Source organism: Mauremys mutica, chromosome 5, assembly GCF_020497125.1.
Source record: "Mauremys mutica isolate MM-2020 ecotype Southern chromosome 5, ASM2049712v1, whole genome shotgun sequence".
Classification (NCBI taxonomy): Eukaryota; Metazoa; Chordata; order Testudines; family Geoemydidae; genus Mauremys; species Mauremys mutica.
This window is the reverse complement of record NC_059076.1, coordinates 82,159,576-82,179,860: the sequence shown is the minus strand read 5'-3', so window position 1 is coordinate 82,179,860 and position 20,285 is coordinate 82,159,576. Positions and strand designations below refer to the sequence as shown.

General features: G+C 42.0%; 1 protein-coding gene across 1 annotated transcript in view; it reads right to left on the bottom strand.

The window, feature by feature from the left end:
• Window positions 1-20,285, bottom strand: part of TENM3 (teneurin transmembrane protein 3) — a 1,686,859-nt gene that overhangs the window by 65,260 nt on the left and 1,601,314 nt on the right. Inside the window, exons 25-28 of the mRNA XM_045017713.1 lie at window positions 19,282-19,401; window positions 18,601-18,862; window positions 3,484-3,751; window positions 2,801-2,944 (exon numbers count right to left, since the gene is read on the bottom strand). Coding sequence (XP_044873648.1) covers window positions 2,801-2,944; window positions 3,484-3,751; window positions 18,601-18,862; window positions 19,282-19,401 — 794 coding nt within the window. The remainder of the gene's footprint in view (window positions 1-2,800; window positions 2,945-3,483; window positions 3,752-18,600; window positions 18,863-19,281; window positions 19,402-20,285) is intronic.

The following is a 20,285-nucleotide window of genomic DNA, read 5'->3' as shown; positions in this document are numbered from 1 at the left end:
GACCCATCATATCACACCAGCTAAGCAGGATCAAACTGAGCCAACACATAGATGGGAAACCTCTACAAAATACCTGGATACTGCTGGAAGTAGCATTCTTCCCTCTCAGGATATAGCTACACCACAAATTAAGGTGTAATTGCAGTGTGATAACAATAGTAGTGAAAATATGGTGGCATAAGGCTTCACTTCAGGTTACCTGCCACAGTACAAGCCTGCTGATGACATTGGGTGCATATTCAGATTGCTGGCCCATCCCATGTGAAGTCTATGCCACAGTATTTTTACTGCTATTGTTACCTGTGCTAGAGTGAAGTTAGAGTGAGTATGTCTACTTGCACTACAATTGCACCTTCAGATGTGGTGCAGACATACCCTAGATCAGTACAGAACTGATGCCCCAACACAGTGTTAGAGGGAGACCCACTCATACTTTCTGTAAGAGTACAGTGCATCCTGACCAAATTCCAACTTGCATCATTTCATTCTGCTTATCTAACTTCCCTTACAGATCCAACTGAATACAGTATTCTTCATTTCCTTTGCTAAACTCTTATGCCATGCTGCTGAACACTGTTAAACAGCTGCCTCATTTTACTCCAGAGTAGGCTATATTTCACTGGGGAGTGGAGTGATCCTCATATGAATTTTGGTTTTGGATCCTTTAGTACCAAAGTCACTATGTAAATTATAATGACTATATTATAATTGTGGCTGCTGCTATGTTGTCTGGGCAGTCCCTAGCAATCTCCACCACTCCCCTTCTCCATCAAGTGAGGAGCGGTAGGCAGAGAGGAACTGATTGTTGGGAGGCTGGTTCAATCTAGCTGCAATGAAGTGACATATGAAAATGTACAGTAGTTAGCAGTGCCTATTCTAAGAGAAGAGAGCCGCTCTGCATCACTGGCTTCTTCTTTATGTCAGTGTTCCCAAAGTGCTGCAGAGTCATTCATGAGACATCCTGCCAGGGAGTTGGGCCACAAGGAGAAGCATTAGCAACATGAATTGTAAATAACCTTGCTCCATGGAAATGTACTGTGTGGGGTTGGGGCGGGGGCATGACAGAACACTCTATAAGAGGCCAATGAGAAGCATGTTAGACACATTGACTCTGCTCTTGGCACTCATGAAAACTCAAATCTTACTAATTCACAATTGATCCCCCATTAGCTGAAGTTAGTGAGAACATAAGAATGTAAGAATGGCCATACTGGGTCAGATCAAAGGTCCATCTAGCCCAATATCCTGTCTTCTGACAGTGGCCAATGCCAGGTACCCCAGAGGGAACTAATAGAACATCATCACGTGATCCATCCCCTGTCACCCATTCCCAGCTTCTGGCAAAGAGTGGCTAGGGAAACCATCCCTGCCCATCCTGGCTAATAGCCATTGATGGACCTATCCTCCATGGATGTATCTAGTTCTTTTTTTGAACTCTGTTATAGTCTTGGCCTTTATAATATCCTGTGGCAAAGAGTTCCACAGGTTGACTGTGCGTTGTGTGAAAAAATACTTCCTTTTGTTTGCTTTAAACCTGCTACCTATTAATTTCATTTGTTGACCCTTAGTTCTTGTGTTATGAGGAGTAAATAACCGTTCCTTATTTACTTTCACCACACCAGTCATGACTTTATAGATCTCAATCATATACCCCCTTAGTCGTTTCTTTTCCAAGCTGTTCAATGTCCCTAATCATTTTTGTTTCCCTTCTCTGTACATTTTCCAATTCTAATGTATCTTTTTTGAGATGGGGCGACCACATTTGCATGCACTATTCAAGATGTGGGCATACCATGGATTTATATAGAGGCAACATGATATTTGCTGTCTTATTAGCTACAGCAAATATGCTTTCTTAATGATTCTCAACATTCTGTTAGCTTTTTTGACAACCTCCTCAGGCAAGGAGTTCCACAGGTTGACTGTGCGCTGTGTTGTCAAGCTGACTTCTAACTGATAAACAAGGGCCTCATTAAACGGTCATGGGATAAGAGGGAAGGTTCTCTCATGGGTCAGTAACTGGTTAAAAGATAGGAAACAAAGGGTAGGAATAAATGGTCAGTTTTCAGAATGGAGAGAGGTAAATAGTGCTGTCCCCCAGTGGTCTGTACTGGGACCAGTGCTGTTCAACATATTCATAAAAGATCTGGAATAAGGGGTTAACAGTGAAGTGGCAACATTTGCAGATGATGCAAAACTACTCAGGATAGTTAAGTCCAAAGCAGACTGCAAAGAGTTACAAAGGGATCTCACAAAACTGGGTGATGGGACAACAAAATGGCAGATGAAACTCACTGTGGATAAATGCAAAGTAATTGGCAAACATTATCCCAATTATACATATAAAATGATGGGGTCTAAATTAGCTGTTACCTCTCAAGAGAGAGATCGTGGAGTCATTATGGATAGTTCTCAGAAAACATCCACTCATTGTGCAGCGGCAGTCAAAAAAGCTAACAGAATGTTGAGAATCATTAAGAAAGCATATTCGCTGTAGATAATAAGACAGCAAATATCATGTAAAATAAAAGTTTGTAAGCTAAAAAAATGCAATAATATGCTTTTCATTGTGACACCTTTGTTAAGTAAATCCCAAAGGCTTATGTAATTTTAGGAGGGAGAAATATGGTATAAACTGTAAAACATGGAAACACATAAAATACTCAATTATTTCATACTTTGCATAGGTATGGTACTTCTTTACATGGAAGAAAATATTTGATTAATTTTAATGATATGTTTCAAGCAAGGGCACTAGAGTAAAATATTAAAATGAACAATGACAAGAATACATCCTTACCATTCTGAACATCTAACACATGATGTTTATCCAATGTCCAACCACCCATGTTAGAGGCATCCAATTCATATCCCTGCAAAATGGCAGTCCGCTTTTCCCAGAGAGTTAGATCCAAACAAGACTCGTATTCATAACCTACAGACACTGGAATCATAATAAATCACATTTCATATTCCCCACCATAGTTGAAAAATGGAATTTTGTTCAGAAAAATAACATTTCTATACTAAACTTGTGATTTTTTTGCCCTCTCAAACTAAATTAAAACCTGTATATCCTTTATCATACAGAGATTGTTCAAATATTTCACAATTTAAAAAAGGAACTTCAGATGATTAAAATGATCTTGTTTTTAAAAAGAGCAGTAGACTGACTAAGTCTGTCCTAAGACAAGGGTGCAGTACAGAGTGGGTTTTTTCCACATTAATTTGCCACTGTGCTTAAAATGAGATTCACAAAAACTATCCACATTGGGCCTATCCTCCAACTTATTTAATACAAATGAAAAACTATCAATTTGTGATCTCTTTTTATTTTGAAATACATTTTTATTATAAAAAGTCTACCTTTAGTACAGTGTTGTTGTGCTAAATATTTTCTGATTAACTGATATGGTCAGTTTCATTTTAACACTATGATTCCAAGACAGTAATAAATTCAGAAAGGCATCACACTGTACATACCAACAGCTTCAGATAAGCCATAGACCTTCTGGTTGTATGCATCGGTTTTATCCCATATGAAAGTGTAAGCCAGATTTGGGGATGCAGGGAACCATTTCTGAAAGAGTCTTCCCACCACTGCCACCATAAGATGAACCTTCATTAAGTTAAATGGTATAACAGACTGAGTCATCGTGATCTTAAGAACTGATTTATATCCTGCAGCTCTGGAGCTTAAGTATGATAATTTCAAATCAGTTCCTGGGATTGTAGTCTCTTCATGAAGTACCTAATTGTTGATAAAGAAACATTACAATAATGTAAGTTATTTTCAGATTAAACTGAATATAGTAGTATTTTAAAATCATATCTCGATCAACAATATATTAAAATCCATAATGAATCAGAGCCTTTATCTGAACTGCATTTTAATAAATAAAACATTTTAACAAAAGAAATCACAATATTCTGCTTTTTCTGAAAGACATCTCAAAGTCTTTTTGTGACGCAGTCGCTCAATTATTATTTTCTGCTGCAAACTTTCAAAGATTTATGGACATCTCTTTTTTTTCCCCCTGAAGAACACTTCCAGTCTCTTTTTCCACAAGAGATTTGTCAGTAAAGCATCCTCTTTCTGGGCAAATAACTTCTTCTGAAGCTCCATCCAAGCTGTATATCACATACAGTAACTGTGATACAGCTAGCACTCTCCCAATTGAAGATAAGTGAGCACTGGCCATCTGAGATCCAGCAATCACTCCTACATATCCCTGCATGAAGCTGACAGTTCTCTTCTGGGATACACACAATACCCTCAGAGGTAAGAATGGTTCTCTGAGCAACACCAACAAACCCAAGACACCATATATTGTGACAAGTCAATTTTACTATAATTAAGAATGTAGTTATGAAGATACTTGTTAGCATACAAAAATAATTCCTTTCTCCCATTCCTTGTCTATATTGCCTATTTAGATAATAAGCTTTACTGGGCAGGGAGTTATTGCTCAGAATGTGTAGGTACAGCCCCTCGCACAATGGCAATCCAGATTTTGATTAGGGCCTCTAATTGTTACTGTAGTACAAATGTTAAATAATAACAGTCATGTTTCATAAAATATCTGTTTTATTTCTGTATTGTAAATATTTTAAACTAGAGCTTTCTTTCATTTATTGCAAAGACATAGAAGCAGGATGCCTTAAGGAAAGCTTCCCCATATTTTCACTACTCAGACATCAGCTCATTGCTTTCTCATATCAGAAAGGTTCAATCCTGTTTTCATAAGTTTTTTCCCCCTCTCCTGAGAATTAGAGTTTGTATGTGGTAGTTGGACATGAAGGATTTCTGCCTTCTATGGATCAAGATAGTTCATCACCTTTATTTCACTCAGGACTTTAACTGGATAAGAATCACATCCTTAAATACTGAAGGCAGAGCCACCAAGCATCCCCATTAAAATGAAAAGGTTTCTATAAACACTATTGTAAATCACATCTGAGGGCTGAATTAAAGCAGTATGGGGCCATAGCAGCACTTAGTGCTCCTGGGAAACAAATGTAGGTAGCTTTACTCTACTTTTCCATTCCTTGGTCCTGGGGACAACCAAGGCCAATGTACTAACTTATACTGGTGGATACAGTCTTCAGGGAAGCACTGTGCTCTACCAAGCTTCCCCACACCCCGGAATGCCCTCTATGTTGAGGCAAGGACCAATACAGGCTGGCAGAGGGCTGGCTATGGGAGCTCTGTGCTAGGGAAATCCTCAGATGCAGTTTTAAAACTGTTAACAGACCCTTTAAGAGGTTGCTTCTTTAAGAGGGTCCAAGGACCTGGCATATAGAGTTTAAGAGGCCTTAGATGTCATGTCATAATATCCGATAACGGATGGAAACTACTGCAGGTATATTAAGAAAGATTTACATGACATTAACTATATTTTTCTCTTTCCTCATTCTATGACCAATTATCACTGACAGCAGCTTGGCTCATCTAAGAGGAAGCTTAGGATGCAACAAAGCTGTCATTCAAGTAAGGTATATATAGGCAAGCACCTCTCTTCTCCTCCAGTCAGAAACTTCCCACACAGTGTACAATTTCATATTACAGCAGAAAGGAAAGGAGAACTAGGATGGGGAACAGATTACTAGGACAAGCCCAATTACTGATAAGCAATTCTTAATTGCCAAATATCTGCTCTTCCCACTTCACCAGTCATCACTGAGAGCAGGTGACACACACTACTGTCATTAAGAAAGTGCTTAAAATTGGTGATATTTGTGTTGCCTCTAAAATTACTTGTGCAATGCCTCAGCCCAAGATGCAGAGAGTATAGTGGATGCTCCTCTGAACTGGAGGGCAAACAAGTCTCTGCAGGCTAAAAATGTAAAAACCCATCCAGAGATATAAGCAACTGAGGATCTGTTCCTTTACTAAGACCTTGAAGGCAAAACAACTCTAAGATGTTTGAAGGACTCCCACGCTGCACTTAAAAAGTGAACTAACAGATGCTGTTCTCTTTTGGCGGGGGGGAGGGGAGAGAAATCATCTTGACTAGCGAAACAAAGGAAAATAAGGTTTCAGAATAGCAGTCGTGTTAGTCTGTATCCGCAAAAAGAATAGGAGTACTTGGGGCACCTTAGAGACTAACAAATTTATTTCAGCATAAGCTTTCGTGGCCTACAGCTCACTTCTTCGGATGCCCACGAAAGCTTATGCTGAAATAAAGTGCTCTAAGGTGCCACAAGTATTCCTGTTTTTTAAAGGAAAATAACATATCCATAAATGAACACAGCATGATGGTTCCTGTTAGTCCCAAAGTTTACTCAAATCTTCTCTTGCAACCAAAAAGTGTAGATGAGTAGTGCTAAGTCATAAAGCATCCATCCACCCACTTAGCTGAGAGAACAGAAAGTAAACAGGTCACTCTGGTGGGCATTTTCACAAAGCTCTACAGTGGGTTTGGATGGATGTCTCATTACGAATCAGGAGGCAAATTCAGGTCTTACTGAGATAAAAAACTGACTATTGCTATGGTAAGATTCACAAAGGGGGCTCAGCACTGCAACTTCTAACTCTGCTCTGCTGCTTAGCAGAATCCACAGCCCAGAGGTAGGCACCCTGGCTCTCTATAAAATGCATGGGGAGAGCTAAGTATCTAACTATGGAATCCACAGCCAGCAAGGTGAGTGAGGTGTTCCTTACGTTAGCCACAGGAAATGCCAAGGAGAAGGGTGTGGTTTAAGCATTGCCCCTCAAAGGAAGTTAGGTGCCTAAATCTGGGTCAGAGGGAGGTGTCCATCTTTGCTTAGGATTTACAGTCATGAGCCCACTCCTGGAATGAAGTGCCTAAGCCCTTTCTTGCAAACACAAGGGGGGAGAAGCTGCCACATACTCCCCCTTATAATCTTGAGCCTAGGGTTTAGAGCGCTCACCCTGGAAGTGGGTGATGCTGGTTCAAATACCCACTTTGTGTGATTAGGAGAAGGGGTCTGAACCCACATTTGTAACCTTTCAGGACAGCACCTAACTTCTGGCCTATGGGATATTGTCAGGGGGGTCTCTCTCAATCTTTTCTGTTGAAGCTGTTCCACTTTGTATAAATACTTAAACATTCAGTGGACCAGGGTGAGAGAATGACTTTACATCCCAGTGGTTCTGGCACTTGGTGGAAGACCACAGTTCAAGTCCCAGTTCCAATGATTATTTAATTATTTATACAAAGTTGAACAGCTTCAACAACAGAAACTGAGGGAAAGAATACCAAAGAATACCCTACAGTTCAGTGGTCAGGGTGCTCACTTCTAATGTGGAAAACCCAAGTTCAAGTCTTTGCTCCACATTAGGCATGGGGGACATGAACCTGGGGCCCCAACATCCTTGCTGAGTGCTCTAACCTCTGGGCTAAAAGGCATAGAGGTGGGGACACCACAACTACCATATTTTTTTGCTAGAAGGCACAGGCACCACCACCACCTCTCCAGCTCCTGTATTTTGTGTGGGGACTAATCTTTTAGGTGGTCTTTGAGAATGCCTACTGGATTGGGTCTCACAGGGGACACAAATGGGGAATGCTTACTTGACGATCCTTCTAGGTTTTAGGTATGAGCTGGGGGCCTGGGTGTCAGTTCTGATGCAGCTGTGCATATGCTCAGTGGCAGATTTTTAGGCACCTAAGCGACTTTTAGGAGATTAGGGACTTTAGGCCTAGAGACCCAGGGTTGGGTGGCAGCTGAGTGGGTGTTTTGAAGATCTAAATTTTGGACTTAGGTGCCTAAAATGGCACCCAAATTGCTTTGTGGATCTAGCTCCTAATCCTGGAAATGTAACAAGTCCTTACAAATCACATTGTTCTACTAGATGTGCCCTGTCTTAACAGAACTCCCTGAGAACTTTGGCAATCTAGAGGTGAGTAAGGAACATGCATTCCAGCTCTCCCCCGAACCATTAATTCCCTAACCTTATTACTAAAGAGTTAAATCAGCAGGCAAAGACAGTTTCTCACTGGTGTCCGGAGGGTGAATCAATTCAACAAAGAACTAGAACTAGAAGGTCTTCAAGTACAAAAATCAGAATCCATCAGCTCAGCCACTCTGCTCATATAGTAACAATAGGGAATCAGAGTGTCTTGAAGAATGCTAATTCTACAAGGGTAATAAGTAATATTCCAAGTAGCAAAATACTGTACTGAACTACTAAATCCCAAAGGATGCACATTGCATTTATGCATGATCAAGCCTCTTAGCAGGACAACTGTGGAACACTAAACCTACAGTACTCAAATAAGGGTCATCTCAGTTTTCACAGAAACAGAGAAAATTTGTCCTCCTGAGAACTCAAGTTGGCCCATTCAGCCATACATGGCCCAAGAGAGTCAATTTACCCATGTTGCAAAATGCCCTAGCACTGCAGTACTGACTATCGTAAATCACATCTAGGGCTGAATTAAAGCAGTATGGAGCCATAGTGAGTATGGTGAAACCTACTGGGCTGATATGCACTGATGGTTGCAGGACTGGAGAAGATACAGTCAGAGTGAGGTAAAGAACTCCTTCCCTCTGCTGAGTTTGGCTGCACTGAGCAACTGCCATGAATGCTCGAAGGCCCAAATCCACAAAGGGACTTACACATTACCAATGTTGAGTGTTGCAGTGCCTAGCTTTTAGATGCCTAGCCATGCAATGGAATTCACAAACCCTGAACTGGATGCCTTGGCTCTCCATGCAATGCGCAGGAAGAAAGAGGTGCCCACGAGAAGCTTAGGATCCACAAAAGCCAGCATGCTAGGAAGGGTGCTGCCTAAGCTAGTGAATAGAAGATGCTGAGGAGAGGGGTGGATCCTAAGCCCCACACCTCTAAGTCTGGGCTAGAGGCAGGTGCCTCTCGCTCTGCTTGAGATCCACAGCCAGAACCCTCTCACGGAGTCAGGGGCCAAAGCCATTCCTTGCATTATAGATACAACAATGATGGAGGCTGTAGAAAAGCTTTAGGCACATAGAAGCACAGACAAAGCATAAATCAGGATATTTACAGACTCCAGAGGTTTCTGGAGTATAGAAAATAAAAACTGCTGGACCCAAGCTGGAGAGGATAAACCTTGGAGATACTTGATGAAAGGGTGTATACCCAGAACTAGATACAGTTCTACAAACTTTAAGGGAAGTCTTAACAAGCTCTGTCAGAGTTTCCTCTCAAATTATTGTAAGGGACCTTGTGAGAAGCAAATCAACAGTTAGATTTCCAATTAAGACCAAATGAATGATAATGCTCATCCATAGGACTGAATCTTCAACAAACATTAGAACTGAACAGAGAAGACACCTGCTGACAGGTCTCCTAAACGTATAGCCCAAACCAGGGCCGTCCTTAGGATTTATGGTGCCCTAGGCGAGATTATTAAACTGGTGCCCCTGTGCCTAATCTGCTCTTAGCAACACAAATATAAGCATACAGTATTGGAAAACTTGCCACATTCACGTTATTAAAACCAGTTTAACTTAATTAAGCACACTGTAATGCTGATGCACTAGCACTAAAGAAGTAGCCCTATAGAAAAAATTCTGATTTGACAGAATGATGCAAATAATATAATTTTTTTAATTTGTCAAAATTTTATTGGAAATTTATATGAAGAGGTATTGAAACAAAGATTTGTTTTTAATTAAAAGCAATCTTTCTGGCTTTTTTGGCTGCAAAATCAGTTTAATAAGCTGGGTTTCCAAACAGTGGGAAAATATAACCCTAGTTTTACTGCTAGGTAAAGCACAAAGTGACCAAAATGAAGTCAGCACAGAATCATCTCATCTAGATTAAGGTAGCACAGAAATGTTACAGAAGTCCTATTGTGCCTTATTTTTGTTTGGAAAGACATTGGCACTAGCAGCACATTCACATGATAAAATACATGATAAATCACTGTCTCTAAAGTTCCATCAAAAACTGACATTTTCACAGCTCTAGCATGATCTGCTATACAGATTCTTCACAAGGAAGTGTCCCTGGCCTTTTAAACTCATATTAACTATGTATTTACTTTATGAAAGTTGGAGAAAACATTGTGAAAATGTAAAACATTGGCTGCCCAACTTCTGGGCTGGCAAAAGCTATACTGACTCACAGGAAAAAAAAAAAAAGCAGGAGAATCTTAGTACAACATATGGTCAGTCTATAGCAGGGGTCGGCAACCTTTCAGAAGTGGTGTGCCAAGTTCACTGTAATTTAAGGTTTCTCGTGCCAGTAATACATTTTAATGTTTGTAGAAGGTCTCTCTCTATGTCTATATTATATAAATAAACTATTGTTATTATCTGAGGTCCTGCTCAGGCCACTACCAGCTGAGTAAATGAAACCCCAGACCGGCAGCGGGCTGAGCGGGACTGGTGACTGGAACCCTAGACAAGGATCCCAGGCCCTGCTCAGCCTGCTGCTGGTCTGGGGTTCTGACTACCAACTCCTGCCACCCAGGATCCCGGCCGCCAACCCCCCTCAGCCTGCTACCAGCCTGGGATTCTGCTCACCCAGGCTGGCAGGAGGCAGAGTGGGGCCGGCGGCTGGGCTCCTGATTGGCAAGGGGCCGGCAGCCAGAACCCAGGAGTAGCAGTAGGCTGAGTGCTGCTGGCACCCCAGACTGGCAGCAGACTGAGCCACTCAACCCCCCAGCCCGCTGCCGGCTGAATGAATGGAACCCCAGGCTGACAGCAGGTTGAGTGGTTCAGCCGGCCTGCTCAGCCCGCTGCCAGCCTGGGGTTCCTTGGGGGTCCCCAGGCCAGCAGCAGGTGCTGAGTGGGGCCGGCGGCTGGTATCCCAGCTGGCAATAGGGCAGCAGCCGGAACCCCAGAGCAGTGATGGGCTGAGCCGCTCAGCCTGCCGCTGCGTGCCATCAAAAATCAGCTCACCTGCCACCTTTGGCACGTGTGCCGTAGGTTGCCGACCCCTGCTTTATACACTAGTAAGGAGATGAGCATATTACAGTTGTTGGAGGGCTCTTATCAGGAGTAACAGGCTATAGGAAAGTCAGTCAACATTTTTTGTTTCTCTGATGAAAACTGGCCCACTCCCTGCCTCAAACCAAACCTGTCACTAATAATTGTCAACAACTTAATTTTCTGTTTTTGGCTAAGATATTAATTTTTAAAAAAAAATATTGAAATTGGATTCAGGATTGTTAGCAAGAATTTTTGGCAAACAAAGTTGTTAAATGACAATCTAAATGGCAACACAGTACTGCTTTCATGCTTGGCTCACTCCCCAGCCTGCTGGTCCAACAGCTGCAGTAGACCCCAAAATCCACCTCTTGGGGTGCAGAGTGGCAACAGCAGCAGCAAACCCTCAGGTCCAATCACACGCCAATGGGCACCACCACCAGCCTTACGGACCATGGTGAAGTTAGCACAGCATCTGATCTCAGGGACAGGTCACCCATGGAGCCACAGCAGCTAATCCTGCCCAGTGCAGCCCCCCCGGGATGAGATGGATCGCTGGCAGCTGCCAGCCCAGGGGAGAGGCGCTCCCCAGCTAGGGTGACCAGATCCAGATGTCCTGATTTTATAGGGCCAGTCCCGATATTTGGTGCTTTGTCTTATATAGGCACCAATTACCCCCACCTAGAGTGACCAGACAGCAAGTGTGAAAAATCAGGACAGGGGGTGGGGGGTAAAAGGAGCCTATATAAGAAAAAGACCCCAAAATTGGCCCTATAAAATAGGGATATCTGCTCACCCTATCCCAATCCCCTGTCCTGATTTTTCACACATCTGGCTAACCCCAGCCCAGCCCTGTGTGACATTCTAATCCTGGCCGAGGAAGTGAGTTACTTTCACTTTCATTCCTCAGCAGGCAGGCAGCCTCCTCCCCCCACCTACCCCCCAGCACCTCACCCAACCCAGCCCTGACGGAGGGGAGGGAGGAGAGAGAGAGGGATGCTCCTGGGGAGGAGGGAGAAAGGAGGGGGTGCTCCATGGGGCATGGGGGAGAAGAATGGATGTTATGGGGGACAAGGATACTGGTTCCAGAGCCGCAGAGCCTGCCTCACCTCACTTCAGCCAGGGGGAAAGAGTCACACTCACAGGTGAGCTCCTTCCCCAACCCCTACCCCCTCCCCTTCCCAGAGACCCCAGCAGCCAATCCCCTCCCTCAGACTGTGCTGCATTCAGCTCTCTCTAGGACCCAGCAGCCTGCTCTTACATGCTCCACTGCTTCCCGTCTGTCCCGGCTCCCGGCAGAGTGGTGCCCCCAGACCTAGTGGTGCCCTAGGCGGCTGCCTATTCTGCCTATGCCTAAGGACGGCCCTGGCCCAAACCCCTAAATGCAGGTTCCTGACCTGGAGGTAGCTAAAGCTGCCTGCTTGTCTCACCACTAATGAAACCAATGATAAGTGAAGGGAGTAGAAGAAAAAATCTTTGTAGTTCCTATGCTCTCATTAGTAGGATGTGGGGCAGGAGAATACACTCTGGGCATCAAACTGAGCCAAGGCCTGCAAAAACCCCAAGCCAATCTAATCACTTTGAGCATCCATGCCACAGAAAGATTCATCCCATCAGCAATATGGAGTGTTAGACATACCTGGACAAGGTTTATAGTGGGAAAAGAGCTCCTTGCTGTTATGTTGTTTGAGAATCTCCTTATAAGAATGGCCCCTGAAAAGGGGTGGAGAATGGAGGTTTTGGAGGGGGAAAGGAGGTAAATTTGATCGCATAGTTGGAATGGATGATGTACCCACCTGAGCATTGTATTCCACTCCAGATGTGGAAAAAGAGTGCTAAATGGTGTGTGGGAACTGGCAGGTGGTTTGCAGCTCTTGAACGTCCTTCAAAAGTATCATTGGTTTGCAGCTCTTGAACGTCCTTCAAAAGTATCATTTAGATGGGCGCTGAGATTGGGATGATGATGTTGCCATGGAAGGTGCAGGGAAATGGAATTTCTGAACCTTGTGGCCATAGGCGCCAACTCTGTGGGTGCTCTGGGGCTCAAGCACCCATGGAAAAAAATAGTGGCCAGTTTTCAGAATGGAGAGAGGTAAATAGTGCTGTCCCCCAGGGGTCTGTACTGGGACCAGTGCTGTTCAACATATTCATAAAAGATCTGTAATAAGGGGTAAACAGTGAAGTGGCAACATTTGCAGATGATGCAAAACTACTCAAGATAGTTAAGTCCAAAGCAGACTGCAAAGAGTTACAAAGGGATCTCATAAAACTGGGTGACTTGGCAACAAAATGGCAGAAGAAATTCAATGTTAAATGCAAAGTAATGCACGTGACAAAATATAATCCCAATTTTACATACAAAATGATGGTGCCAAATTAGTTGTTACCTATCACGAAAGAGATCTTGGAGTCATTTGCAGTATTCTGGAAGCACTATGTTTCCAGAGTACTGCACATTTATAAGAATCCTTCTCACTGTGCCTGTATCATCCTGAACTCATTCTCCAGCTTCAGAAGACTTAAAAATCATCTCCAGTCATCAATGGGACAGACACAACTGAATAATATAACTGTCCTTAACGTGCATCAAGACAATACCAGGGAACTAGATGCAAGTAAGATTGCTGACATTTTCATCCAGAAAGCAACAATGAGACATAATGTCTTTAAACTGGGACGTTAGTGAAAACAGCTTGTAGATGATTGCAATGATTCTAATATACTGTAGTCACTGTCCTCGATGTATCTGCTGCATCTACTTGTGACTGAAGGGTGGTCCTGGCAACCAATTGGCCTTCCTCAGTGAGAGCCTGAAATCGAGCTCTCTCCTTGTTGATGAAGTCCATGCATTTGGAATCATAGGACTGGAAGGGACCTTGATAGGTCTTCTAGTCCAGTCCCCTACACCCAAGTATTATCTACAATAATTCAGGTAATGATATTTAGCTATCAGTGCTTGGTAACTGGCTATCCTGAACTGAAGTCTAGTAGAAGCGAAGAATATTCCTCCCAATAAAACAAGTAATTTACCCTCTTTATCGACTCTAGTAGACCTAGGCTGTCTATGTTGTCCATGGCAGCCCGGACAACTAAAGAGTTAGGAACAGGATGAGAAAAAAATTCCGCCCTTTTGGCTGGGACAAAATAATTTTTTTCTGCCCTCTTGGGGGTAAGGGCACAAGTGGCTGGGGTATTCCAAACTGTACTAGGTGGTTCTAGAATGGCTTTGCTAACAGGAAGTTATATTTGGCTGGATCAAGACAACTGGAGGCTCTCCATGAACTTATGCTGAGGATCCTAATCTTCCTTAAGGGAGATCTGTAGCTCCTCTGCAACCCAACATAACATTTCCTGAAACGGCTTATGGTCATTAGGAAGGATGGAGACATTGGAGCAATTGCTTCATCGAGAGATGATAAGGGCAGTCTTGTCAGTACTGGCAGAATTGCTGGATCCAGCTCATAATCCTTCTCTTCCATAGGGTCAGGAGCAATCTCTGGCTGTACTCTTGGTAGGGAAGAGTGGACTGACTCCCTAGATTGTGTTGACTATGCTGGATGATACAGGCCCCACCCTCCCCAGTATGGCCAATAAGATGGGTCAAACAGTGATTGTGGAAGTCCCCATGGCATGGAGTACGAACAGTTTTGAGGCAGTTGTAGATTTGGAGGTTGGTTCCAGACCAGTCCAAGTCGCTTGTCTACGAAGGCATGCCTCAGAGGAGGTGACATCGGTTCATTGGGTGGTTCAGAGTTTCCTGAGAAAGAAAATGCTGATTCTGCACCCATCTGCGGTACCAATGTTTCTGTTGGAAGGAAACCATGACTAAATGATGGAATTGGAGACAGACTTTTCCCACAAGTTGCAACTCCTGGTGGAGTTGGAACCTTCTTTGTGAGGGAAGGACCTGGTGGTGATGGAGGCTGGGGATCTCAGTGATCAAAAGTGTCATCAGGTGGAGCATAAGACTGCTCTCTCTAGAGTGCAAGGGATCCTGTCCATATGAACCAACAGAGCTGGAGCAATTAATACTAGAGGCACCATTGCTGTTGGAGTGCAGTCTGGTACTGAAAGAGCCCTGGATTTGTGGACTTTCTTGTCATGACCCTGTGAGTTAGAACATTCTAAGTCCTCATGGGCTGAACAAGAAGACTTGCCCTGGGTCTGACTGCGGCCTCATGGCCTTCTCCAGTAAGTGCTTCTTAAGGCAAAGTTCCCACCCCTCAAAGGTATGACCAGGGAACAAGTGGCAGAATCTACACCTTGCTGAGAGCTGTGCAATCCCAAGGCAGAAAGGCAGCATTGATGGTCATCATTGCTGGAGAAGCAGCATGGGCTGGAAGCACAGATTTGAATCTCAGAATCCTGGACATAGTCTGGGGTGGAGGGAATTCCTCTTGATTGAGAATCTAACTATTAAACTACCAAATTTAGCTAAAAACTATCAGATAAAGCTCTAAAATGTTTTAAAATATATAATATGTATTTGCAGCTCAAAGAATAAAGGAAGATGAAGCTCCAGACATTGGAGGTGTCAACCCAAGCCATGTAGTGGTAAGAAGAAACCGGAGAGGCAGTCAGTCCACTCTGCCTTTTATCTCCCAAGTTGGAGGCATGAGGAGAGTGAGGGCACATGTGCAGATCAACAGACACTGCTGTCAAGAATTCTCTGACTTGGGCACATGTGTAGCCATGGAGGAATACACATAGGGACCAGCACTCGAAGAAGAACGTTAAGTTTAAGACTCTAAGAGGCACATTATACTTGTTTAATATGTAACAATTTCTCTTTCTACTTGTTATCTCTGCTCACTAACTCTTAAATCTCAATCTTTGATAATAAAGTTATGATTGTTTCAAAATAAATATATTTTAGTGCTGTGATGTTATTCAGGATCTGATCCTGACTTGTACCAGTCAAGCTGTGTGTATAGGGTTCCTCTGGAGAGAGTATACCTGGCAATTTCTGTGAGTGTCCAGTGAAGGATGCATTCAGAGGGATTTGGGGGCTAGATACACCTACTGTTAACTTCCAAGGCAAAGTAGGGGATGGCAGAGGCCTGAGGAGATTGGTTTGGTGGGCAACAGACTGATGGTGTCAGGGAGCTGACACCCGGTTAGCACCAGTAACTCTCTCTCTCACTGAGGCCAGGGGGAAACAAAGTGATCCACAGTCCTGGGCACTCTGAGAAGTGTCATACCAGGATCTAGTCCTTCTGCTCCAATGACTCTTATTCACAGTGGAACAGCTTCAGTAGGAGAGATTGAAGGAACTCTACATCAGAATATCCCATAGCTCAGTTGTTAGGTCACTCCCCAGAGAGAGAACAGCTCCCTGTTCAAATACCTTCTTCTCTGAGGCAGAGGGGGGCGGGGACTTGAACCCAGGATCTCCCACATCTCAGGTGAGTACCTTTACCACTGGGCTAAAAGTTATGAGGATGGAGCGGTACTGGCAGTGGCTGTTTTGTGAGAACTCATCTATAGGGCCATTCCACTAAGTGAGCTGCATGCTTACCAGATCAGGCCCCGCAGGCACATTAGGCAGAGGAAAGACTATCTTTCTCCAGTCTATGGAATGCTTGCAGGCTTAGGTATCTGGATGTCTGGCATGGGACTTCAGTGCACATATGCTCAGGTGGACACAATGGCACTTTGGGAACTTTTACTGCTAAGCAAGTTTAGTTGCCTAAGGGCTCAAAGGAAGCTGAGTAGGTATTTTGTGAATCCCAATGGGGCCTGATTCTGGGATTTAGGCACCTACAGTGGCAGTTAGGTGCCTAAATTGTTTTGTGTGCTGCATTAACTCTAGAGGTAATGCTTCATCATCCCCTAAAGGTACTGTTTCCGGAAGAACACTCTTAGGGTCACAGTACCTTTAAGGGATGATGAAATGTTACCTCTAGAGTTAATGCAGCACACTATTCTCCCCTGCATGTGGTGCTGAGCGTTGCCAATCCACATTAGAAGGATGGTTGATTAGCAGGGAACTGGGGAATTGCTCCTTTGTGTTTTCTGTGCCAACTCCAGTCTCTCCTACAGTAAATCTGGCTCTGGCTCTTTTCAGAAAAACAACTGTTAAGCTTTCCTCAGAAACTTAATGGATAGTTTTTTAATAGAATAAGCTGCAAATCTGAATTTGTACTGGGAGATGTAGCATTATGCACATGCTTCTGAGATTAGACTCTGACTGTTACGGGGTATATTATTCTTGCTATATTGGTGTAACTTCCATTAGCAGAAATAGGAGTTATGTGTATTCACTGAGTGGAGAAAACAATCCTTATTTTGTATTTTTGCATAGTGTAATGATTAGTTGCATGAATAATTAGTTTTAACTTAATCAAAAAGTGCTCACATTAGCACAGAACAAACAATAAGCCTGGTGTGAAGATGGCTTTTGGGGTCGGGGTGGGGGTTGTTTTTATTTTTTATATATGCATATATAAAAAGAGCTTTTAAAGCTCTTTACAACTAGCATTGTACATTATTACTTTTCCTTGTTTTATAATAATATATTTGCCACTTTCCATCAATTTTTGGGACCAAATCTATCATATGCTGCCACAACATGAAAATTGGAGCTATTTTGAAATGGATTCACCTAAGTTGCAGCTATCAAATGTAGAGAAACAGAACTGAAGGATAAAAACCATGTATTGGATAGCCTAGTTTAGGCTTAAATATATTTAATTGCAATTTGTTTATACTTTACCAGTTCCTACCATGAATTATTTAATTGTTTTGTCCTTTTTTTAAAAGCTCTGAATACAACTAATTTTAATTGCACCTGCTATGTTCCCCCTGAGGAAGGAAGGATATTTCTTCCTGAAGAGTTATGAAAACATGTTCTACACAGTTATAATGAAGCAAGCAAGCAAACAAACAAAATAGCTATTTTAGCAGGAAAATCCTTGCCAAAAATAAATCACAAGATGATTGTCATTTCTTAAAATGCAATTCTATTTGGGAGCAGAGGAAAATTATATTAGTGAGTAGTTATTTGAGATTAGGGAATGTAATGTAATCTATGTTAGAAACACAAAATCTTCAGAGCATTTATTTTTAGTTCAAAACAACTTTTTGATAACTTCAATCCAACTTTAGGTCTTGCTCCTACAAAGTGCAGAGGTGTAAAGGCCTCAAAAGGTACTGAGAGTGCTCAGTGCCCTGCAAAATCATGTCCTGAAATATCACAAATATGAAATTTCTCACTACTGAAAAAATACAAGTGTACATAATATTTATTAACAATGAATTGATAACATTAATCAAACTATAGTCTTATAAGGGCTGTGCACTACAATAAAAAAACCTCATCTCTCACTTACAATTTTGTAGGTGTGTTCTCAAAAAATAATAATTTTGAACACTAAGGACTGATAGTCAAAGTCAAATACACAAATCTATTCCCATTTTGAACATATAGGATATGATGATCCTGCAAGGAAATGCACAGCTGAACATCTGTCAGTTCATGACACGCAGTATATTATAATTATGGCAAGCATGTATACATGTCAAGTATTTGCATGCATGATACTTTCGTGCACCGGATTTTGAAAATAAACAATATTGGTGTTAACTTACTCACATATAGCAGTTTTTCATGAATTATTCAACATTCTTTATTATTATAAATCAGCAGCATACATCTTCTTTATGATAATCTAAAATACATCTGATAGAAAATGTTATTTAGTTTGAAGCGCATTGTACCTGTGTCTCAGGGATAATGGGACTGTCTTCAGGAGAAATCCTAAAGAAGGTGGATAAAGGTGATGACACAATGACAGGGTTTGGCCTCACAAATCCACTCAGATCACAGCTGGGAATGTCATTCTCTTCCTTCTTCATGACCAGGGTATCCATGACATAAAAGACATTCCATGGAATCCACACTGTGTGATACTGTGTGAGGAATGGTGATCGTTCAAACACCAGAGTTAGAGATGCACCACCATTTGCCACCAAATCAAACCTAGGAGAAATCATAAGGTTATTCAGCAAAGTAAAAAGAAGTCACATACTGTGCAAAGCCATTTAAAGTTGGCATTTTATGGATCTGATTCTTCATCCTGTTGCTCCAGTTTTATGCCAATGTAAGGTAATTGGAAGCAATGGAGAAGTTCATCAAATTACACTGGTGTAAAACTGGGGTAAGAGAGTGGAGAATATGGCCTCTGTGTTTAAATAACCAAGAACTTTTTCCTTTCTCAAAATAATAATTAAAAAAATAATCAACAAGTAGGAAAATGTCTGATAACTGTTTTTGTGGTATTTACAAAGGAACAGTTTGCAGTGATAGTGTCTACAACTCCTGGTGTAACAAGTCTCTCTAATTAAGTAAACCTGCAGTCTCCATAGTCTAATGATAGAAGTGGCTGGCAGCAAACTTACATTCCATCTTGGCGAGTGATTGTGTAACCATATTCTGGATAATGTAAAAAAGAGACATTAACTCCAATGAGTGGCGTTCCATCGGCAGTTAATACTTGGCCCCTGATGACAGATGCAAGGCTGTGGGAAAAGGTGCAGAATTAGATTATTTGCTCAGATATTGCTAGCATGATTATCAGTAATACAGCTTAAAAAAACAAACACATCATTAAATGACATCTATGTAATCCATGCTGAAACTCTGACAAGCCATTGCCCTCTTATAAGGTCTAATATACATTCTCTAACTGCTTCTATATTTACCCTGTGTTTTAATTTGGCGCAGATTGTCTTGAGAGAGTTACCAAGACCAGTCATTTAGTAATGAATTTTTAAAACTTATAAATTCTAGACTTTCCTCCTCTAAGTCATATCTCTGGCACTTTCATAAAGAAAAATGTACTTTCCAATTAATTCCCAAGGCAATCTGTAACTCTGTAGGGACAAGAAGTGTAAAATGTAAAAGAGGCAATAAGGAACATTAGTTCACCAACTTTTAATCAATTGCTGTGCTGAAATGCATCAAACTGCAGATTCAGGAATGCTAGTGTAAATCATCTTCTTTCACTTAGTGAGATGTAAGACACCTGCTCTCAGTTACTGGTTTATTTTTAGGGCATTACTACTCTGTAAAGCACCAGTCAAACTGTATATTGCAACCGTACTGTCATGCACTTACCAATCCTATTACATTAATACATAATTAATATTATTTACTGAACTCAGCTTAAAAAGTGCACCTCTGCCTTTCCTTCTGGGGTGTTTTCATTGGTTGGATATATTGCAACTGAGCTAACCCAAATCAACTGGTTAAATGAAGATTTATTTAATCCTGAATGAAATAGCCTCTTAGAACCCAGGTATTAACATGGCAGAGTGTGTGTAACTCACAAGAGCTAGCCATTTGAATTTTTGTAAGAAATCAGATAAAATAGTCATATTAATATTTAAAAAAAAATTAATGA